Source organism: Netta rufina, assembly GCF_964035555.1.
Source record: "Netta rufina genome assembly, chromosome: 2".
NCBI lineage: Eukaryota > Metazoa > Chordata > Aves > Anseriformes > Anatidae > Netta > Netta rufina.
Window position 1 is genome coordinate 47,955,652 of NC_140124.1, and position 25,001 is coordinate 47,980,652.

The following is a 25,001-nucleotide window of genomic DNA, read 5'->3' on the forward strand; positions in this document are numbered from 1 at the left end:
CTTGAGGGAGAAACGACACCAAGTCAGGACCCCGCTGGGAAACTCGGCTCGTCCCCTGGGAGCTGAGCAGGCACTTGGGATGGGGTCTCTGCTCGCAGGGAGGCCCGACTGGGTGCGCTGTCACAGCTGGAGGAGCGCCCAAGACGCTTTAAAGTTCAGGGGGGGGGGTTCAGCCAGCAGCTGAGGAATCCACGGCGTGAGCCAGCGCCACGGAAACCCTTTCCAAAACAAGACTCAAAACTGCCCTTAACTATCTCATTTCAGAGCCTGACTCGAGCTCGCAGCCTGCACTCTGCTGCAGGGGTGCGCACGCGAGTGACGGCGTGTGACACACACACCTCCGGCCCGAACCTGCGTGATGGACCCAAAGGGGGACGCTAGGGGGGACCTGGCTGCCCGAGGCTGCAACCAGCCTGCCAGGGGTCCCGCTGGGGGTCCTGACAGCCCATGGCTGTCTGCCTGCTGCTGCACCTGCCGCAGGGTGGGTGAAACATGCAAAAGAAAACGTGACCACAGCGATGACACTGTCCCCATTTGGCCGAGATTTTAAAACTGGGGGGGGAGGAATAGGCAGACGGGAATCTAGTTTGATAAGGCATACCTGGTGCTTTCTCCACAAAGATGACTTTGGAGTCTTGCAGAAAGTTATGGCCGGTCAGGATCATTTTTTTCCCTCCGATAACAGGAAAGCTGTCAGTACTTTGCTTCTCCACCAGAGGCAGTTCTTGGGCAGATCTCTGAGCTGGAAAGTTATAAGAAGAAAAAAAAAAGGCAACCACATACACAAAAAATTAAATACTGCATCAGTGAGAGACTTAATGCTTACAATCCTTACCCTTGTAAGATAAACTGAGTTTGATATAGAAAAGGTCAGAAGGTTTGCAGGAAACACATTTGGTTTTCAAGCACGTTGGTCATATGCTGTCAAACACAGAAGTACAATTCAAAAGGCTCACAAAAAAAAAAACCAAACAACCAAAAAAAAACCAATAAGCTGTTTAAAACTTACCTTGACCTGTACTGTACCAAAAAGCATATTTTATTGAAATTTGTTTATTTAAATTATTTTATTTTTAATTAATTTATTTAAAAATATTTGTTTAAAAATTATTTATTTTTTAAATAAACACTGTTTATTTAAAATACATTTTAAAATAAATTAAATTAAAAAATGTTGTCTCTAAGACATAAAAGGATGCTTTGTCTATCACATATCCGCCATATGCTTACAAGGCACACATGAGAACAAGACCATCCATGTTCAAAATGCATTTCAGTCACTACAACTGTATTTTCAATTCTTCAAATTGTCTTTCACTAGAAACCATGGGCCTCACAGTACAGCAAAAGTTCACAGGTTGGAAAGCCTGTTTCACCCCCAACTGTAACACGGAGTGAACATGGCTGTACTTCAAGGGATGACGTGACATTTTATCCAGCTTACATGGTTCCTCCTGGTGTCACATGCATTAAGAGATGCATGAAGATTTTGGCACCAGCTTATTCCACATTCTGCACTGGAAATAACACTAGCACTTTTTTTTTTTTTCTTTTTTTTTTTCTGCTCCTTTGAGGAGGCATGTACCACACTTTTGCTCATTACACAGTCTTCAAAACTTCAGGTCACTGATACAAATCCAATCATCTTTATATTTATTAGCCTCCCAAGCCTGGCATATTTGGATGGGCATTTCAGGGTGTATTCATACTGTAGCCTTATCCTACTACATAGCAGTTGAAAAAGTCTCATGAGCTTCAACACAAGCAGGATGAAACCATGACTCCTCTTTTTTTTTTTTTTTTTTTTTTTTTTTTTGCTTTTTGCTTTGCTTGTTAACCTAGAACTTGCTCTTGAATACGAGTTTAGCTTGAAAATGAAACAAAGGGAAAATTATTCATCTCATACATATCCTGGTCAGAAGACAGAGCTTTATGCCAGTCTACTTGTTACAGGTATGGAGGCTTTAGTATTCTTCAGAATAACATCATCGTATTTTAATGTATGATAAGATATGATCCCTTCCCATCAACAACACTCATTTGTTTATTTAAATGAATGACTGTGAAGGAGGGAAGCTATAACTGTTGCTATAACAGCACTATCCTTTCCTACATTTCACCCTCTTGCAGAATTGGACTACTGGAGTGGCAGCAGTGCTACCATACACAAAAGGATGGGGGTACTGTCACTGATCTGAAAGTCACTGCCTTTGCAAGAGGAATGCAGAGATGCTCTTTCCTGTAGCTTCTCCATTAACAATCCATGAAAAAGCACCATGCTTCCAAGAGATCAAATTTTGAGATCAAATGGTTGAGCTTTCTTCCCCATCCCCTGCACACCCAATCCCCAGAGTTCACCCCTCACATACCCCCTGGCCATGAAGTTGTTCCCTGCCCTGGCTGCATCAGAGAGATCCACTTTATCAAAACCAACTCCCCAAAGGGCAGAAAGCAACTGGAGGTGCATCAAGGATAGTAGCTTGAGGGAGGATGGCCTTCCCTCAGGGGGAAGTGAGGAGCAGTCAGGGGCTGGCATGCACTGCGGTCACATACCCCTCAGGATGTGTATGGAGTGGGAGGACTGCTGCAAATTGCATGCTGGTTTAGTGGGACAAAAGGATGTAGCCAGGGAGGGCTATAGCAATGAATAAGCATCTGGCCTTTTGTCTCCTAATCTGAATCCAAAAACCTTAAAAACCTTTGTCTGTCTGTCCAGGTGACCAAAATAGCAGTGGCAGTTAGACTGAAATTCAGTTTTCACTACTTATGCAGGAGTGTTAAAACTACACGGAGCTAATTGATTTTGTCTTGTGCATGCACACGTGGCAGGCTGAGGACCAAGAATGATATAGGTGTCTTTGGAGGGTGTGTCAGTGTATCTGATAAAAAGCAGTCTGGTCAATCAAAGAGACCCCAGTACGGAAATTTGGTTTCTGGAGGTTTTCTGAAGCCACAGGCAGCTTGTACCAACGTGTCAGCTGTAGTGTATTGCTAGCTCCTCATCAAAGGGATAGGTTTTTGTTTGCTGTTTTTTTGCTTTATGTTCGGGAGAGAGAGAGTGACTATGACATGATAGCTGTTTTCCAAAACTCCTACAGCAGTTGTCTGTATGATAGTAAGTCACAAAAAAAGCTACAAGTCTTGTCAATTCCAGGTCTACCATTAGTTGAACAGCACTCTGTTTTTGTTTCAAGTGCATTCTTCCCTATAAAAAGATAAATGCACAAAGTGACACATTTTTTCTAAGACAAAGGTATTCGTTTTCAATATAAAGTATGTGTTTTTGAAAAGCAAAGCAAGGTCCAATTAGACAAGTACAGCAAAACCAACGTTTTGCATGTCGGTGGCCAAAGGCTGCATGTTGGGTGGCACAATAGCTGGCAGGAGAAAGATGTCTGTTGTTACTTACAGCACTCAATGGGGTTGGAAGCTACTTGCAGAGAGAGGGTCCTCCCATTGGACTGGGGGATGTGAACTCGGAAGACCAGCCGCACGCGCGTGTTCTTCCGCCCAATGTCCGTTTCTCCCTTCCGCAGCTCAATGTCAGAGTTTCTGAGCTTTAATATTCCAGCACAGTCGATACTATCCAAAAGGAAACATAGAGCAATTCAATTCATTTCAAGCAGACTTCAGAAAGACACAAGCGTGCAGTTTCTTCCTTCTCTCCTGTACATCTTTCTTAAAATAATGTGCCAGACACAGCCCCATGGCCAGGCTAAAGGGAGCAGACTTCATGAAGTCTAGTACTTACATCCAGAAGTAGCCTAGTTCAGGTTATCAGCAGTAATGCATACTAGCTGCAGTTAAGCATACAAATTTAGGACGTTACTTCAATTGCCAAAGGAAATAATCTAAAAGATCCTCCCTCCCCAACACACCCTGTAAAGATGGAGCTTACAGATTAATTGAAGACCAAAGAAATAATGAGATTAAGGAAGTCTATGGGATGCAACAGTAGTACACAAAGTGTTACTAACCTAGAATGCAGGCATACTTACCTGTTACAGTTAATTTGGATAAAAATATCCCATGATTTTTATTCTAGGGCAAAGTCCTAAAAATGCTTATTAATAAGCACAGCTCTAACTGAGTCTGTCCTACTGTCAACATGTTTGTATTTGAATGAACTGGAAGGACTCCCAAGCTGAGCATGGAGCTGAAGCTCTGAATGAAAAATACTAAATCCAGGGTTCTCTCTCCACATTATGAAAAAATGTTTTTTGTTTGGTTGGTTGGTTTTTGTTTGTTTTGTCAGAGAGAACTCTTACTATTTAAGACCTCTCTTGCTCCTATTTTTTAGTTTTGGTTTTCTTGTGGATGAGTCAGAATTTTTGTCAGAGCAAATTCCAATAGAGGAAGTTCACAGAACAAAAGCTATATAAACATATACACTCAAAAACCCACTGCAAAAATACCTCTGCTTTGGCCACGGCTACAAAGCCTGCATGGCAATTTCTGCTGGGTACTGGTCTCTGGCATGCATTTCATTGCATTGAATATTCATAGTTTAATTTTATTTTGCATTCAAAGAGTTTAACTCCCCCTCCAGACCTTTGAAGCTCTGTTCTAACGTAAACTGCAAACAAGAACTATAGTAGCCTGGTTTTGACCTGCATTTTGTCTAAAGTATGGATTTCAGAGTAACAAAAAGGTCCTTGCTGATATGATCAAAGAAACTAATGAATGTCTTAAAGCTTCTCAATATTAGCAGAGGAAGCCGGAAGAATTATGAAATATTTGTACATATGTCAAAATTCTACACATATTAGTCCAGACTCTGTAAGATTCAGAAGAGACAAAGCACGTAAATTTAGACTTGTAAGGTCACGGATATTAAAATCTGAAATCAACAGGAGTAGTTAAATGTGCAAAAGTTAAAATGTGCAGATAAGCTTCAGTGTTTTGCTGAATCAAGGCCTAAATACACAAAGTATCCGTGAGAAAGGTCCTTGGCTCTAAATTTCAATTCACTGTTAGCACTACATGAGGTTTCAGACTACTGACATGTAATGCCAAAGCATTGTTTGTGGTTCTTGAGAGAACTCTACTATGATCTGGCATGCGTGTCATAAAAATATTCAGCTTGGCTCCAGAATTGTGTGACTCCAGGACTGTGTGACTACCTTTATTCTACAGAGATGATGATAGAAACAGTAATAATGTTCCTAGGTGGCCAACAATATTATTCATACTGGATAAAAAAAAGGCCAAAGAATTTTTTGTGGGTGCAAATTGGTGAAATTTCAATAACCTCAATGGATCTGTGCCAACTTACAATGACAGAAAATAAGGCCAATTATTTTGCTGGTTTGTCATGACTTTAAACACAATGAAGTCACAGAGGTCCTCAGTTCTTGAGTGATTGCCCTAATTCTGGCTGGCAAAGCAGTTAAACACATTCTAGCTCTTCTATTTACACGATGAACTCCAGTGCATGTTCTACACGACACTGCAAACTAGCTTCTAATAACTGCTACGTGCAGAATAGCTTCAGGTGTATGATACCATTTTTCACTACATTAAGATGCAGAAAACAGTGTATGAATAACAAGGAGTGAAACCGTGGTTTTAGAAAGCTCCCTGGGATTTTCCCATGGTCTTTGTTGTGGTGAGGCCAAATTTCCGGCTTGCTTTCTGTCTGTTTACCTACCTATCTTTCTACCTACCTATAAATCCACACAAACATGCATTCATCTCTATATAAATCTGCATACACACACGTTTATACATACACCAATAGATGTACATGCACACAAGCACATACAAACTCCTCCCAAAGCACATAACTCAGGAAAGGGTTACAATCATTTGAATGATGGGTGGAGAGGGGAGAGGATGAAATCATATGGAGGGTCTTGTGCATGTTACATATGTAGCAGGATATTTGACACTTTATACACAATCTTATAATAAAATTTACCTGTGTCGAATGGACCTATGGGTCACTTCATGAACACTCAGACTCCTATTAAGTCAGAATTTCTTAGATGGAGATGCTTGCTTTCCTGCACAGGACTAAACCAGTTTAGTAATGGTAATCTCTAAGTTTATTCATCTTTACTCCTTTGTTGAAAGTTTTGCTTCTAAACAAATGCCATTGACAAATGCTGATTTTTATTACATAAGAAATAAGAATAGTTTTATTTGTCTTGAAAAAGGTTAGGTTACTTGGAAATGCCCTCTAAGAGATTCCATTGACATCCAAAGATAAATTTTAATAGGCCCTGTTCCTTGTGCTAGCACGTACAGGAGTAAGAGGTGTCATATTTAGAAACTAAATGCAGGAGCTGAGGTAGGAGATATTTAGAGCTTGGTAACTGAGATACTTATTTTAAATGGCAAATAAGCACATTGGCTGAAACTCTAGAATGAAAGCAATCAGTTGTCATAAATATTTGCGAAGTTCATTTTGTTGTTAAGCTGATGAGGGGCAGTTTGTCCTGGCAAAGCTATGAAAACCTACTACTACTGAGAGAAATTAAAAAAAGAAAAAAAAAGACTGGAAGAGGAAAATAGTGTACATAAAAAAATAAAATAAACAAAAAAGAACTAACCAACCCAAACAAACAAAGAAAAACCCGACAAAGCAATAAAGAAGAAAATAAGTGGGGAGGCCAGGAGGAGACTGCAAAGTTGTCAGATACAGTATCTGGGTCTTACATTGCTCTCATGTTGTTCTCTGGAAGCAGTGGAATTTCCAAGACTTTGGTGTTCGAAAGTATTGTTTCGTGGCTGGTGGTGGAAACGGTCTTCCCTGTGATTCGGTGAACTTGGTAGAAAGCATGGGGTCGCAGCAGGCGGTCGTCTGCAGTCCCAATGAACAGCTGTAGCGTGAGCGGCTCGCTTTCTAAGTAACCATGTAGCTGGCAAGAGAACAGAAAATGCCCACTGAGCACCATGCACATAAACTGCTAGGAATCAATTAAATTTTTATAAGCAGGAGAGCCTAATTCAGGGAGAGAACTTGTGACAGGTGCTATGTGTTAAGTTCCCCCCTTCAATTTTTCCTGTAACGTAATATTGGTACAATAAAAAGGTGCACTCAGAAAATGTCTCATTATCCTAGAAGACCTGAGGCACTTTAGATGGAGTGAACTTTTGAGCACTCCTGCTACGTCCACAGAAAACTTCGCATAAATTCTGTTGCAGAGTTTGGCAAAAAAAACCAATGAAGTCAATGTTCCCCTGCAGTACGGAGAGAGGGTGGCAAAGCCAATGCAGTTTGCAAGTGGAAAGGAGCAAAACTCATACACCTATGAGCTTCCTGGATCATCCCACATGCAGAGCAGGCTGCTGCTCAGGACACCTTCACTCATTAGCTGATTTTTATGTTGGTGAATACTGCCTGGAACAGAATGGAGATAGATCCTGTGTACATGAATCGTTGCAACGTGTGTGTCAAATACTTGTTATAATGGCACAGAAATCTCATTGAAGCTACAGGGCCTAACTTGAACCTCATGTACATTAGTTACAGTGACCTCTCTGATGCCAACAAGAGTTATTTCTGCTACATGCCACAGCAGAAGCAGGGCCTGACCTCATCCTGCCCCCTGTCAGCCTCTGCTCTGAAGAAGACACTCCGGGTTTACACTGGTGCAAAGGAGGCCACAGCCCAGTGTGTGTCTGGGGACAGCAGTCAGGCATGGGAGTGAGCCCTGCACATCCTGCTCCTCCATCATTAGCATCTGGCTGCAGTAAAGCCCAGGACATGAAAGCTGATGGAGTTTGTCAGACTGGCAGATGAGGAAGGTCCAGAGTGGGAGGAAGCTCCCAGTTGCATATGCCTGCTCCAGCACCTGGCTAAAACTGGCAGGCATGTGGCAAACCAAAGCTGGTGATGGCTCATGCCACCACACTGTGCCGTGGGAGCCTGCCACTGCATACAGAACATGCCCCAGACAGGCGGAGAGGTTTTACATCTTCCCTTCACCTGCCCTTACTGCTGCCCAACGCAGGCCTGCCATGCCTCTGCTCCAGCCAGCTGGGCCTGGCAGCTCCAGCCTTTGCATCAAGCCATGGTGCTGGCAGACATGACACAGAGCTCACAGCACCCATGAGCCATAGCCCTCAACCTCCTCTGTGTTACTGGCACTTGTACTCAAGTCCAAAGCCACATAAAGCTGAAAACCAGTGGTGAAACCCGTATCAAATGTTGTTGATATTTGTATTCTGGTTGCTTTCACTCTCCTTAAATCTTAAGAGGTCATTTGTATCTTCATAATCATCTAAGATCCATCTCTCCAGGGTATTTTAACGCCTGGAGACATTTTCACACATTTTAATATCTGGCAATGGGAATTCTATTAGGGACAAAGATCTCAAGTCATTAATACTCTTTGAGCATGGCAAGATTCTGGCGAGTGCAAACACAAGCACAAAGCCTTCTTGCTGCTATCAAATATGCTGACAGCAACAGGAAAGCACAATGGTAATTTTTCTGATGCTAAGGATGCCAGAGAGCAAGGAGGGACACTGTGACTATGAACATCTTCCCAACACCAATCAGGTATGTTGCAGATTTTTCACCCCACGCTTTGGCCAGAATAGCCAAAAGGAAAACAGAAATGTTTTGTTTAACTTGATGTAACAGTTTTTATGTTCTTATCCAAAATGTGGATGCCAGGAGGGCATGGACAGGAGGGGACTCGCTTCCAGCTCTACAGTACTTTATCAGATCTGCATTGTTCAGACCATGCAAAGCCAGCTCGCAGCCGGGGTGGGCAGGCTGCGCTCCATTTTCCATATCGGCATTGTCAAATTGAAAACACATTAATGGTAGCTTTAAAATCCAACTTTTCAACTTGCTTCTCTGTCATTCCCTTCCCCCAGCTTTCTATTTGTTTTCCCACTGAGGGTTTGCTGCCTGAGATTCTCCCATCAACCTAGATCAAGCAAGATGGTCTGTAGCCATGCCTTTAATGCACGTAGCTCATTGCAGAGGAGGCTGGAGGCTATACTGCTTTCATTAACTCCTCCACACCTCTGCCCTTTCCCCAGAACAGAGCTCTGCAGTATTGTCAAAATGGCAGAGAGAGGAAAGCAGACCTCAGCCTAAGTGCTCACTTCAAGGAGGTGCCATGGCCAGGTCTTTCAGTTCAGTTACCAGCCTCAGAGAACAGAAGCAGCAGAGGAAAGGCTGCTTCTCTGTCAGGTCACAAACAAACAGTGGCAGCAACTTTCTAATTTGCTGCTTGAGTAACTGCAGGAAGCTGCATTTCCAAGGTTTCAGTAGGAGACCTTAACAAAAGTTTTTTCTTTTTCCTTTTTTTTTTTTTTTTTCCCAGCAGGAGTTTTAAATATGCTTGCCATGAGGCTGAGCTTCACTGTACTTCAGCAATCCCCAACCCTCCTGTCTCTGACCCCACCATCAGTTGTCTGTGCAGCCACTGCCTGAACCAATATGATGTGCTTCCAGTGCAAAAACAGGGTAGCCCCCAAAACACCCAGCTCCTACAACTGGCAGCAGAAAGACCCTCAACACAAAGATTTGTGCTGTGCTGCAAAAATAGGATTTTCAGGCTCTAACTCCCAGTGTGCAGAGATGCAGCCCAAGCCGCTGGCAAGCAATCACAAATGTGTTCCCAGCACAGCCAGTGACCATGGGGAAGCCACCGTCTTACTCAGCACAGCTCTGTCCCCACGTGCCTCATGGCCATAGCTGTTTACTACCACCACCGGCGCAAGCAGGGGTAGCAGAGTGACCTGGATTCAGCCTGGACTGATCTCACGCCATGTCAACATTTCCAAAGCCTCGACGTTGAGGCCGCGGTGACGGAGGAGACACGGGGTACTGCTGGGTATTTTTGATTGCAAGCAGCACACTGGTTCGCAGGGGAAAAATGTAATGCAGTGTGACACACAAACCGATTAAATTTCTACAGGAAGCTGCTGGAAGAAAAAGCTACGTAGTTATGCGTTACCACTGGTGACTTCTCTAACGTGTTATGGAGGGTGCTTTTTATGGAGAGTGTAAAATTAAAACAAACTCATATTGAATTACAAGGCTGCTTAAAAAGTAAAAATAGAGCAGCGAGTAACTCATACCTCAATTCAGCAAAAGCAAAATCACACACTGAGGCACCCATATGTTTTACTGAATCAGGGCAAATGGGTCAAAAAATGTTAGTCTTGATTAAGTTCTGCTATTTCAGGGTTTATCTTCAAATCAGAACTTGGCTGCTGCCATATCTCATAACCTACTTGTGAGTCTCGGCTTGTGCTTTTCCCACAGGTTTTGTACCAGAAGTCAACCTAAAACCCAAGTCCTCAGCTTTTCATACTTGTCCTCATCCAATAAGCATTCAAATACTGGAAAGTAACTACTAAGACCTCAAATGCATGTTTTGCACTGTTTTTCAAAGCCTGTGATCTTCAAACTAGATTTCTGATTTTTATTTTATTTTAAGGCCCTGTTCTAGAGCCCTGCTGGGCTTTGCTAAGCCATGAGCTCTTGCTGGATCCATCACGCACTGTTATTCATCCAGCCTCCTGGAGCTCTTCCCCAACTGTTAGTTCTGAACCTGAATACAAACAGTGCTTAGTTTGCTGAACAAACACAAGTTTTCAAGACATGGGAAGTGTCAAAAACATCCAGAAAGATCAGTTTGCTAATCCAGTCTCTATACAGTTGATTTTTGCTGCCCTCCACACAAGTGAAATCCTCACTCTCACTTAACTGTAAGTTTTATGTTCTGCAGTAGGAGGCAACTGATCTCAGATATGTATCTCCCTTTAAGTTTTACCCATTGCATCATATTATTTACTTTTATATTATGTCACATAATCTTGTATGCCAACAGAAGCAATAAAAGAAAACGATGCATGGATTAACATTAGAAGGGGTACATACTGCGGATGACTAATTTTAGATCATGCACCCAAAGCACAATTTCTGTGACAGACAGCATTGAGTTTGGGAGAGTTTTTAGCACGCTGCATATGTCTGGAAAATGGGCATGATTTTACTTACTCTTAGTTGGGCACAGCAAGAATAATCTGTGGCTCCCTTAAAATATAGAAGAGTGACATTACTGTCACATCATTCAACAGAATGAAGACAGGAGCGGTGGTAGTAGAGGCAAAGCTGTGGTATTTTGGGCAGTTATATTTGTCAACAGGTAAAAGGAATACCAAGCAAGATGAATGTAAAACGGAAAGGGGAAAAGGGGGGCTGAATATTTCTGTTGGTTAGGAAAGATTTCACACGTTCACTACATGGATATTTTCCACGCATGCTCTGGAATACTGTACTCGGTATAATGATTCTGTTTCCTGGCGTGCGACATGGGATGCATGCGTCAGACACCCTATTTTTATCCTCTTCTCTGTGTAACACAGTCCCAAAGCTGAAGCTCTTCTCTTAATATCTCAGCAGCTGAGTATGGGTGAAAAAGGCTGCTTGCAGCTACAGGATTCGTAAAAAAGAATGTGCCTTTCCTATCAGACCTGCTTTGCCTGATGATACCTAGATCCAAGTGGAAACAGCCGTACATTTCCCTGCTGTGAAAGTGTAAAGGGCCTTAGCCCCACATAAGGATCAGATGTACAATGCTTTGAATGAGTTTTCCTTCCCAAATAAATGTGAGGATACAGCAGTCACCTGTTTTAATACAAAGTAAAGATGCAGGAAAACTGAAGTAGATAAGACCACTGTGGTCCATTTTATTGGTTTTGAAGTGAAAGTAGGTCATAGTCTCCTGTTTTGACTGACCACTGACTAATCTGCTCTTTTCCTTTTTTAACAACACTGTAAAAAAAAACTGAACTAGCCTCCAATGATATTTGCATTTACACTGTCTGAAGCTGCTAAGATCAAAATCAGACTTAATTGTGGGCCTGCTTTACACTCCTCTCATTCTATCAAAAGCAGTGCAGTCACCAGTAATTAACACTCAAAACACGACTGATCACAATTAAGCTCTTCGTCACCTTACATCATCTTATGCAAGAGCGAGAGAAAGACTGCACCGCCTGGATGACTGCCGCACCACACCAAGCTTTCTCTGGAATTCCTAAACCTCTCTGTCACCTCTTTCACAACATCCTCTCCCACCAACACCTCTTGACTCTCACTAGTAAATTGCTACTCATCTTGGCGCACGGTGCCAAAGCAAATCCCAGCCTTTCCCCTGGAGTGCACACCATGGAACAGGCATTACTGTTCTAGCACGTCCAGTAACCGTGGTTTTAAATGCCAGAAGGTCTTCCTTCGACAGACAGCAAAGCACAAGGAAAATAGCACTATTTCACGCCAGCATTGAATATGTGACTGCAAGGTAGTAGCTGACTTAGTCCTGTATCAATCATAAAACAAGGCTTATCACAGACATAAGATGAGCACACCAGATCATAGGGCATACCTATCTTTTTGATACACCGGAAGATATGCCTGGTATGTATGTAAAACATTCGGCAATCGGAATTGAGCAGACTTGTAAAACAGCAAGCAGAAGAAGCAGAGGTGCTCTTAACAAGAACATTAGAAACACCAACAAAACTTCTCCAAACCTCACTGCAGCTACTGAATTTTGAGGATTTTTTTTTTCTTTTGCAAATGTTGTGCCCCATCCAGTATCTCAAATGCTATTTCAGAAATTATGCCCATTTTAGAGACTGTGAGGAAAACTTCTATTATTTAAGTCAGGACATTTATTTTAAGAAAGGCAGTTGAAATATTCTGCAAGCTTCCTTCCAAGTGCTTTATGCTTTTGGCATGCTGAAGTATCTGTTGAAATGCTCAGAAAACTACCTGTCATAACAATGAGCTCTCTGTGCCTGTAAAGGCTCCTGGAGGCCACTGAAAGAATGGTCCCATTTTGACGGGAGCCGGGGAGGCAGCCGTGGCTAGACGCACCAGCCAGGTACACCGTCTGTACCCACTGACGCTGTCAGGAAAAAAAGTAAGCTATGCTATGCAATAACTTTTCAGTGTACTTAAAGGGAGTTCTGGGAAAAGACCACAGAAACACCAGTGCTTGTTTTTTGCAGGCACCTAAAACAGTACATTTCCCCAGACTCTGACTCTGTAAATATGTTAAATTACTGTTGCTGCTGATTTAGGGCCTAGCCCATCCCAGTACTTTCAGGGCAGAGCTCTCAGTAATATCAAAGTGGGGCATGACCGGGGACTTCATATCCATCCTCTAAACTACTCAGGAGCTTGTGTTCGATATTCTCCAGGCTGTTAGGTGCTGCGTCCTTCATGATAATGATGTGCAAAAAAATCCATACATTACCTCTGTATCAGTAATGAAACTGTAAATATGTGTCCTTGCTCTTTGTACATTTGGTACATAATAAAGACTGTGAAAATAAACTCATTTATTTCTCTAAAAGTAGTAAGGAAAATATCTACCTTTCTTTTCCAGCCATGTAATTGATGGACATACTGCTTGCAGCAGGTACTTGGCAATACTTTACACTTCTGTCTGGTTCCACTTGTACTTCTAGGACTGTTCAAGAAATAACCTGAGCTAGAGTGTTAGCCTAGAGAGAATCATTAGCAAGACTAAACATCCAATCTGGTGAACAGGGACTTCTTTTGCTTATTCTTCCATCAGTGGTTTGGAATGTAATTCCTCAATGCATTCAAAATGGGAAAACAGGATAAAATGTAAAATCTATAAACCAGTGAAATCTCTGAAGTAATTGCTGCTTGTGTCTTTAAGCCAGAGTTTTAGGAGATATACACAGAATAGCTTTATTGCAATCTTTCTCAATCAGTAGGTCTTCGATGTATTTTTGTTTGTTTGCTCTTTTTTTTATTATTTTTTACAGTAACTGCACATGATGAATGATAAAATAAAACAAATTGTCATGTTTTAAAAATGTACCTAATAAACAGCCTCAAAAACATAACATCAGTGAGCACTCAGCGTTTTGATTTTTTAAAAACAAATTGAAGATCAAGCTGTTTAAACTATAAAGAAAGTACATAAACATTTCAGGCATTGATTTTAGCTGTGAACACCAAGCGTGCATTAAAATAGAGTCATCCCTCCGATTTTTAAGAAAAAACATACTTTTAGCTACCACGTAGAAGTATGAGGCAATGTAAGCTGTTACATCATGGGTTTAAATGGGAAGAGGGAAATGTGGTCCTGTGTGCAATGACTGTCACGTGAAGTAAAGGCTCTGACACCGAGATCAGGAGACCCAGAAATCTATTCTTGTGCTCACTGCAGAGATCCTGCGTGACCTTCGCTTGGGCTAGTCCCTTAGCAACCCTGCCTCAGCTTCCCCGCAGCTCAATCTGCCTAAGGACCTTCTGATGAAGAATCAGAAAGCCAGAAATCTACTCCTCTGAGGGAAGAAAAAAAAAAAAAAAAAAAAAAAAGACATTTAAAGAATGCCCTCCTCATCACAATACTCCCTTCACTTACTCCTCACAGTTTTGACTCTGAGTTCCTTTGCTAGGGTAGGCTTGGGGAAAAATCATACCTCAGGTGTCCAAAGCCAGGGACTCAGAGGCCCTTCTTTCAGCCTCCCTTAAAGCAAACATCTCAATAGCCCCTGCCCATGCTCCAAAGGGCAAGCTGTGCAGCCACAACTTGTGGGGATGTGGGTGACCTGACAGAGCAAGGAGCTGCCCCAGCAGTGCATCCCTGGTGATCACACGTTGGTTTGTCAGGGCTTGCTGCATTCACAGAACATCAGCAAACTGGTGTGACCCCTGCCTCAAGGTGGGCTCGTCCCTGTTTCTCTTCAGCTTTATCATCATGCTCTGCAGGTGTATATTTCAACCATGTGTCCATTATGCATTTTATGACTCCAGCCCAGAACAGTACAGGCTGCTGCAGCCCAAAGCACACCTAAAGAGAGTCACAGCACAGGAGGTGAACTCCTCCGTTCATTAGCATGACAGGTACCCCTTCCCTTCGACAGGCACAAAGCATGCAATATTGGGTGCAGTTTTTTTTTGCTTGGGTGCAAAACTCAGCTCCAGACCACATATCTGCGTGGATGAAAATCAGAGGCACTAAACTTGGGCCACTCGGATGCTCTTGTACACTGTGTTCTCTGGTAAGAGCACAAACCAAAAAAAAAAAAAATGAGTCTTATTCAAAACAGTATAGCAGATAAACTTCAGAATAAATAAATAAATTAATAGATAAACAAACAGAAAATAAAACACCTCTTCAGGAGATGAGTTTACCCTCTGGCTGTAGGGTATAAATAGCATATATTTTATGCCAAAAACAGTGTATAATTTATGCCCTGTATGACATAGTATATATGCTACTCCTCACAGTCCCTCACTTACTTCTCATAAAAATATAACAGGAATTCCTTCAGTTTTTGTGCCGCTTTCAAGATTTATTTTTCCTTTCTGGAAATCCATATTCCTTGGATTCACTCAAACTCTACTTTAAGATCCAAGCATAGAGTTTGTCCACAAATAAAAATGAGATGGCTTGCTGCTGCAAAGGGCTATGTCTAGGCAGAGGGTGAGAGCTGGATGGAAGAAAGAGTGAATGAAAAGCAGCAGGAGTGTGTTTTATGTGGCACTTTCTAGGGCTGCCACTTGGACTTAAATTCAACAGTGCAGCAAAAGAGCAGCTGTTCACATCACGATGAATAAATATCTATATAAAACCTCCAGCTGCAAATACGCTGTGAGGAATTATTAATCTTAATGTAATAGAGATGCTGTACACTCAGTCACTGGCTCAGTAGTCATTTCAGTCTCTATCCAGGGAAAAACAGCCTTCGTGGCTGCTGGCTCCCAGCACAGCTGTGAAATCTCCTTGTCTAAACAGCTGCAAGATGCTGCTCCCTATTTCTAGGAAGGCTCTTCCTCCTCCAAAATAGATGCACCTAGAAACCAATCCAGCTCACACTCCTCATAAAATCATTAGACTTATGAGAGTGATGCCCATCAGACTAACTAACAGAAAGGAATTTGTAAGTCCTGGAGACACCTTATTCACTGGGACACTGGCAAATCACTACTGTCTGTGTGCCCAGCAAAAGGCAATCTTCTATGACAAGGCTGAGATGTCCTTCTCCTAATCCTAGCTGTCTCCATCCTCCCTTTCAGGTGACCAAATGCAGCCAGCCCTTTCCACACTACAGCTCTATCTCCATCACCTAGCTGTGCAGCTGTGGGAGGTTCCAACACCTCCACACACCTCCCTGCAGGACAGAACCAGGAGAATTGTCCCCCGTGGAAGGAGGAAGGGAGGGGGAACCAAAGCCAGGCAGTCCACTAAAATCAAGTTTTCCTTCTCCTGAAGAGACCTGCACTTCCCTGAGGCAGCTGCAACCAGTGCCCATGCAGGAGGACCACCTCTCCCCTGGACAGTTTGTGCTGCTGCACAGCCACCCCATGCAACCTTTTGGGGCTTCCCACCATGAGCAGCTTGTGTACATAGCCGAACTGCGGGAGACTTTCAAATTGCAATGAGGTAATTTCACGCTGACAACATGAAGAGGGGATTAAAAACCTGGTCTCCTGCTCAGGTCTCCGGCTGCAAGGTGACAGAAGCTGATGCTGCACAGGGTACATAACAGCACGGTTGGCTGAAATCACTGTGATTACACTAAGATCAGATCTCTTTTTAGGTACCTGATTTTATACAGTAGCAGCAAACACAATAAAGGCTTTGGGCGCAGGAGGAAGTTCAATGCAACAGCTCTCTCCCAGACACTACTTTATCCCTCAATCTCCTCAGCTTCCACTCAAGTTTTTGCCCTCAGCATCTGTTACAGCTTTTGGCTTGGACTGTCATACCCATGGTCATGTGAGAGTTAAAAGAAAAAAATAAATCACAGAAGCACTGCAACATGAATTTATTACACATTCTTAGGCAGATACCCCAGGCAAGCTTATGCTTGCAAACCCACTTCTCATCATGATGTTTACACATCATTCACATGTAGAAAGCTCATATTCGTGCATAAGCATAATCTAAGCCCAGGATCCCTAGGTGTATATCAGGTGCAGCAGGCAGGAAGGGTTTTAGACCTTCACCATGCTGATGTCTTCTGGAAGGTGCTGGCATTCATCCCAGTGACAGCAGAGTACTAATGCCATTATCCATCAGCAATTTCTCCACATGCCCTTCTATCACTTGGCTGCTCACAAGTGCTGTGGTACCTGCGTGCCTTTGAATTCCCATCCCTCTAACTTTAAGGGCCCAGCTACACCTGGAAGCTCTTTGTTTAAGGGTCAAAGCTTTTTGCTGTTCACCAAGATGAACCTTAGTTCACATGAGACAAGGGCATCAGACTTCTAGGCAAAATACCCCTGAGGCTCACAAACACCCATGGGACAGCATTAGACCAAAAGTGGTTACTTTCCCCCTAAGTTTTAACCCCTATTCCAATGACATTTGTTTAAACTACTACTGAAGACACAAAGCTGAGTCTGTGTTTAAAGGCTTTATCTCTGCAAATATTTGGAGAGCTATAAATACTGAGCCATATTCATAATACGGATATTGGACTTCATGTTCTGTTGCCATGAAAATTACTACAAATACACTTTCAAGTCTTAATTTCTCACTGCATGATAACTGATTTCCAAGAACTCCTTTAAAAAGGCAATATAATTCTTATGTAAGACCTCGTACTATTTAATTAGCAATTGGAGTCAAAGGCTACTGCACAGAGCAGGAACTGAAAAGGAAAACTCGGTGATAGAAGCAGACAAAGCACACAGCGCACTAGCACACCATACTATTGCATGTCTCAAGGGGGAATTATAATCAGACAGCCCATGAGTCAAGCCCTGACTGCCTTCTCTGGTGAGAGCAGGAAGGGAGGTTGTCTGAAGGTCCGAAATAAACCTCCTTGCTTCTTTTGTGAGTAACATGATTACTGATGGCTTCTGAATTTCACAGTACCTCTGTCCTTTGATTTATGTAGAAGTGAATTAAAGAAGGAAAGCATATTAAAATTTTATTTTATTTTTTTAAATGCAGAGCGAGGATGGCTTTGCCAGTAGAGGAGAGCTGGGCATAGGGTGATCGAGTTCTCTCCAGCTCTGCCAGATAGTTTTTGCTTCATCACAGATACATGACTTGATTAGAGCAGAGAAAATTTCATAACAAGTTTTTATATATTTCCAGCCTGCTCTATGTTTAATCAATTTGTGCTTCAGCCCTCTTGTAAAATAAAAAAACATCAACTGTGCTATGTGGTAGAGTAACCCTTTCTTCACTGTGCTTCACAGCACTTCTCATCCCTTTGATTCTAATCCTTGTGTGTAATTTACACCTGCATTCCTTGAGGGATAAAACAGACTAATGCATTCTCTTGCTCTTCAGAGTCAGAAAAGTGCTGTCTGCAAACATATGCTCTTTAAGGCAGGTTCTGCTTCCATTTTTTCAACCCCCAAAAATGTACCAAAGTGTTGTCATCCCATACACAACATCCATAAACGTGCTGCTTGTGATTTCTGTCTTAGAGCAGAAAGAACAATATGCTTTGCCAGGTCACCACACATCTCTGGTCTTGTTCCCCTTCCACAAACCGCCCTTGATCCACCTGGTCCCAGAGCTCTGATCATTCTGCAGTTTTATCTGGGAGCACACCCTCCGTTGAAAGCATCTTAATGCAGTAATAAAAATAGGCCAGGTATATGCTATAGCTTAACCTCAAGGCCTTGGCCTCCAAGACAGTCTGATTAAACTGTGAAAAATTCTGAGAGACTGGACTCTACACTGTGAGTTGTTTAAGAGCAATGGTGATACCCCCCTTTTTACACACACACAATAATAATAAAAACTGGCTGTGATACTTGAATCTCTAACAGAAAGAATGTAGCATTTTGGCCTTCCAATTTTGATAGAAATAGAATTTAAAAATGGATGTAGCAGACCAGATTGTCTAACTAACAAGCACAACATGAATAGCATTGCCCAACAGACCACGAGGGCTAAAATGAACTGAAAGACCAGTGATCTCTAACAGTAAGTAAATTAAGTAAGTATGAAAGTGTCTTAAGACAAACTTTGTGGAGACACATGGACAATTTTTAAGCAATCATATTAAATAGTCACGTTGAGTAGCATTATTTGGCAATTTCCAAAGAATTTCACCCAAATACTGACCAGCTAATACCACTACCTGTTTAAAGCTTAGTAAGAAAGCTAAATAAAATGTTGCAAATGTCAATGACAGAACCTGCTAATAAAAGCTTTACAGAGGAGATTATTTGCTGCTTAAATGCATGACACCTTGCAGCAATTGGTGTAGCAGGATGTGATCATACAACTGGGATTTGAAGAGGGTGCTGACGGTAACAGTCTCCTTCAAAGGGAAGCGTGATGAGTGCCAGTGACCAACACCTGTGCTTTTATACCCCAAACAGAACAGCATTTAGATTAATACCTTGACATCAAACATGTGGCTCCAGCATGGGTTAAGTTCCAGGCCTGAGCCAGAAACATCGAAGTCTTAAAAGCCACTATTCCTTCCATGATACTCAAGACTTACCTGGATACCTCAGCTAAGAAATAAATCTTGGTCCTGGCTAACTGGTGAAAGCCTGCTAGGCCCAGTGATACCTAATTATACCTAACACATCAAGCCAAAAAGAAACATGGAAAAGTCAAGTGATTCATGCCCTCAGACTTCAACATCTACAGGCTGAACAACCACAATGACTGCCTTGACTGCCTTCACAGCCCTCAAAGTGAAATTTGCACTCTGAAGGTGTGACTTACCTGAGCTACTTCAGATGCTCACACCAGAACAAAATTAATAGCTCCCTACACTCTGTAATGACAAGCTTTTCCGTGATCACAGAGAAAAAAACAAGGCAATTAGCTCACTTGCAGACATCTACACTTAGCCAAATAAACCCAAAAACAAAGAGTTGCCCCTGCAACCGACCCAGTACAGAGTTCAAAGCATGAGTCTCACAAACCCAGGGCAGTACTGCAAGAAAGGCATGTTACACCTAACCCAAAGAGACATGCAACAGAGCTTCTGTGGGAACATCCCCACAGCGGCACAGTCTGCTACAGGCATAATGCTTTGCACATCATTGCCATGCATTTTGGGCAGTCACCAGTGACTTTTCAGTGTGGGTACAAGATCATCAACTTGAATCACAGAATGGCTGAGATTGGAAAGGACATCTGGAGGCCCTCTGGTCCAACCCCCTTGCTCAAGCAGGATCACTTCCAGGCACCCTCTGAATATCTTAAACGAAGGAGAATCTGCACCTGATCTGTGATACCAGTGTTCATCTGTGTTCAGTCACCTCCACAGTAAAGAAGTACTCCCTGATGTTCGAACAACACCTATGTTCCAGGATGTGCCCACTGCCTCTTGACCAGGAACTGGGCACCAATGAAAAGAGCCTAGCTCCATCCTCTTTGCATCCTCCCTTCAGGGATTTATACATCAATGAGATCCCCCCTACTTGAAGATAGGAGTGACTGATTGATCATGTGCTTTCCTGCAGCCACAGGACACTTACCAGTTGCAATAATCAATCAAGTCATGGGAGCCATCCTGCCATGTCTCCATGACCCCAACAATAAATACGGTATCCCTTCAACTGTACACACATCTCTAACTCATCTTGTTTATTCCCCATACTGCGTGCATTAGTATACAGGCACTTTTGAGAAGCACCACTGCTTATTGAGCTCCTCAAAAGAGCCTGGGGGATTTTACCGTACTGGTGCCTTGTAGGCACCTCCTTGAGTACATGCAAGTACTAGGGGTGACCCTGCTTTAGCCCTTTTCTTGTTGATTCTTTGATTCTTTCCCTGTCATATCACCCTATGTCCTTTGTTTGTCTTCCCTGCCTGTCACTTTTCACAGGTCTGCTGGATACTCTCTCCTTCCAACATAATTCCTATTTTAAAGTCCCCACTGGTCCCAGCAACACTCCAGATTTTACCTCTGGAGCGAACTGGAAATTGTGGAGGAGCTTCAGATACACTTTGCGTGGCTTTTTGTACTGTTGTTTTAAAATTAGACTGCCCGTTAAAACCATAGTAAAAAAGGCAATCCCATACAGTATTCCTGCTAATGCTCATTTTTGTATTAACTTCAAACTTGTAAATATGAAAGGGGAAAAAACATTTGCTAATAATTGGAGAGAGGGGAGGGTAAAGGCCAAATTTAATCATATTTTAGTTTGTTTCATTGTACTCAGGACTGGAGGAAAAGAATTCTTTTACTTGTTAGATGATTCCCCCCAAAACATCTGCTGTTAAACACTGGGATTCTAGCTTAATGCTGCCCTGTGATTAGAGCAAACACATATGCAAAATCCATTCAACTGAGAGCTTCAGGGGCTTCATTTACACTAACAAAACTGCAGAACCATAGCTTACTGTCAGCACCACCAGTGTGTTGTTTTCCTGTTTGCGAAACCTCTCAAACGTGCCTCCATTTCAACTACTGCTCTTGAGCTGGCAGCAGAGCTATGTCAGTTCACATATTTTAAGGTTTTCCTCACAACCGGGAAGGATTAGAAAATGAGGCTTTGATGTGTTCAGGACATGTGCTTGAGATTACTTGTGTACCTAGATGCTAGCACATGTGTCTGCAAGTTGTGGTCTAAATTTGTTTGTCCCTGGCAGCTCTTATTTGCAGCTGTGGGTGGAGTTTGTGTAAAATTCTACTACTATCTGCCATTTTACATTCAGTAATACTCTATAACCTATATTCAGTAACTATATTTTATTCTATATTCAGGAGTATTATATTATTTCAGAATAAGACTTATAAGACATAAGGACCATGTAATGAAAACTTTATTACAAGAGAGGAGGCTGAATATTAATTTTAAAGCCACTCAGGAAATTTTTGCAGGATTATTAAAAATTATTGATAAATAAATGCCATCCACATAATAACAAAATGTAATAATAATAAAAAGATGCCCATTCCATGCCATTTTATGATTTCCTGCATGTAACAGGAGAGATTTACATATTTGACGTAGCTTATAAGGAATTCCAGGATGACAGGTACTATCTAAATATTGTTACATGTATAAAAACGACCAAGTGCTGTTATATTCTCTTTGAACCAAATGAAACTCCTCTGTGGCACAGGAGGTTCAAGATATTAACAGAGAGTTCTGCAAAGAGTGGTAGGAGTTTTTGCTGTTTGCTTTTCTTTTTTTTTTTCCCCCAACAAATTTCTTCTGGGGTCTTATCCAAGGTAAAAAGAAACAAGCTGACCCCTACCAGCCACCCTTCTTCAGCACTTCACAGACTTTAGACATGCTATTCCTCTTCAAATCAATGAGAGTTTTACAGCTAAATCTAACCTTGCATAATCTGCCATTCTTCTCTGGTGTTTCTGTTCTAGAAATGCAGACACTTAGTATACATATAGCAGTGAAACTGTATTAAAAGCCACAGCAGGTGGAGAATAATACAGCCCAGGGAAGTTTTTGTTTTTGACTCTACTCACAATCAAAGCTATGCAGAAAGCACAATGAGGCACAGTAAATAAAGACATTTCACACAGACAAGCACGAAAATCTTCCAAAACAAAGAAAATTAAATTATCTTTCAACTAAAGAACACACTGCAGTGAAACACTAAATGAGCAATTCTAATTAAAAACATGCTGTGAATCTCCTACTCTCCACCAAGAAAAAAATCTCGCTGATGTTTGTGTATGTACAGCCACCCTCTAAAACCAGTCAAGCAGCTTTCAAGCCAAACAATGCAAGACACAGCATCCCAGAACTACAAAACATATTGAAATTATTCCCATAGCAATCATAACAACAACATGCCAGGCTGGGATCTGCAGGGAGGGGGTGGCTCCGGCTGCAGCAGCTCCCCGCTGGCCCTGGTGCTGCCCGCTGCACCCAGCACAGGGCGTGCAGCACCCACGCAGCACGCTGTCCCTCGCCCCACTGCTACCTCCAGCACTCTGACAGTGCATGCAGCCCTTTGGTTTCATCGAAAACACAACTCCCATCCCCACCGTGCTTGTAAACCAAACATTTACGTATCCATGCACACACGCAGGAGAGCTGCGGAGCTGGCAGACCTGGCCCAAGGCAAGCACGGGCAGCCACTGCACAAGCTCTTCCACGTAGCTCTGCTCAAGCCTCCTAATCCCGACATGCTGCAACCATCTCAGGCTCAGGTCTTTCTTGTGGAGGTGCTAAATCAAGCTGTGGCCTCAGATGAACACACTGAGATAGGAATAAAAACTCCAGATTAATTCTTTGCCTCTACACAGGGTTAGGATTTCATGCACGGCTCAGTTTTGTGCAACTCTGCAGAAATGAAATGTGATCCCCCTTCCAACCCACCTCCTTTTATTTATTTATCTGTTTGCACAACCACAATATGCTGTGGGCTTCCCAAACACTAGCCACTGTCCTTGCATGGGCAGACAGCCAAAGGGACAGGAATGTGCAGCTAATTATGCACAGCAAAGACGGACAACACATGCTTTATGCAGAACACATATGATATGCTGATATAGCTATTTTGATGCAAGTATAGGGACAGAGATCAGCTAAATATAGCAAACTTCAGTGACCGATGTAAATTACAGATTTTTATGACACAAAGAAAGGTGTAGCTTGCCCAAAGACAGAGGAAAGTAATGGGAAGATTTTATGAGTGATGAGAAGTTTGGTTTTATCATCATTATGCCTGAATTGCTATCAAGACATCCAGTAAAAGCTTCAAAGATGCAAAGACTTCATGCACAAATTAGATGTTGATAGGCATATGAGAAAGTCACCATAATGGCAGCAGAACGAAAAGATGTGATCATCCTTAGTTGATCCCAAAATCAAAGGGACTGAGGACAGAGACAGAGGAAAAGGAGCATTCAACTGAAAAACACCAGAAGGAAATAGGAACACATGTGGGGGAGAAACCTGCAACTAGTGTCCAAACTACATCAAATTTTAAGAAGTAAAATGTAATGGATCTCCTGAAAACTGGCAAGGAGGTCTGCAAGAGCAGAACACAGATTCTGTGGCCCTTTTTCATGCCATTTTCGGGTAGTTGGCAGTTGCACATGCTCATGTGTGACACTCTTTTGTAGCCCTGGTGCAAGGCAGTGAAAGTGTCTTAATCTGTATTTTGCAGCTGAATAACCTGAGTGACATTAAACAACACAATTAAGTGCCACTTTATCAATGCATACTCATTTGGTAGAAAACTTGTTAAGCTCGTGTTAAACATTTAATCCCACTTTATTAAAATTTCAGGATGTACTTACATGCTTTGCTGCACTGTAATAAAAAGACCACTTTGCTCAAACCCTCATACATTTTTTTCTTTTATGTTACATAAAATTGTACCATCAATATTTTTTGCACAAATAAGACTGCAAGCGGCAAAGGAGGCACACTTTCCGGCAAGGCCAACAGGAATTTTGCTCTTGACATCTGTGGGATTAGCATTTGGTGGTAACACCATGTTATCAATGCCACAAAGATCAAAACTTGTTGATGGGGACTTCAGTCTATGTAACTGAATTGCAGAGGGACTCCCCAAAATTTGGCAGTGCTGTGCCTGCAAGTGTTGTTTACTGCTTTTAATGGGGCTCTACTTGAAACCTATGCAGTAGACTTTTAAACCCTAGTGTACATAACGTCTGCATGCAAACCAAAAGCAGGAGTTCCTCAGTTTTACTGGGTATTGAAACATTAAAAACAGGTGTTAAAAGAGCATATTACAAATCTGTCTGCAACCTGTATTATTTTTACCATGTGCGAGTAAATTGATCACTAGCGTGTTTCAATTGTTTCAGTGAAAAAAATGCAACTCCTGCTAAATTATTTCTTAAACATGTGGAGGGAGGAGAAAGTTTATTAGATTTTGCTGCGCGGACAGCATGCAACATACTTTACTTATGTGTATTTATATAGCAGACGGTGTAATGGATCATCTCTCTTTCAAGGCACGTATCAAAGAAGATCTCTCAAGCTATTCTTCACGGGGAAAGGAGAGATAAACCCCTGCTCATAATGAAAGCTGCAACGTACTTCTAGAGAGCAACTGAGTAATTTGACACCGTATTTTCCACTGATTCAGCCTGTT

General features: G+C 42.2%; 1 protein-coding gene across 7 annotated transcripts in view; it reads right to left on the reverse strand.

Moving 5' to 3' along the window:
• NFATC1 (nuclear factor of activated T cells 1) overlaps positions 1-25,001 on the reverse strand; it is a 119,853-nt gene that overhangs the window by 66,140 nt on the left and 28,712 nt on the right. For all 7 annotated transcript variants that reach the window (XM_084282826.1, XM_084282824.1, XM_084282822.1 and 4 more), the window contains exons 4-6: positions 6,661-6,863; positions 3,410-3,582; positions 602-742 (exon numbers count right to left, since the gene is read on the reverse strand). In XM_084282826.1, coding sequence (XP_084138952.1) covers positions 602-742; positions 3,410-3,582; positions 6,661-6,863 — 517 coding nt within the window. The remainder of the gene's footprint in view (positions 1-601; positions 743-3,409; positions 3,583-6,660; positions 6,864-25,001) is intronic.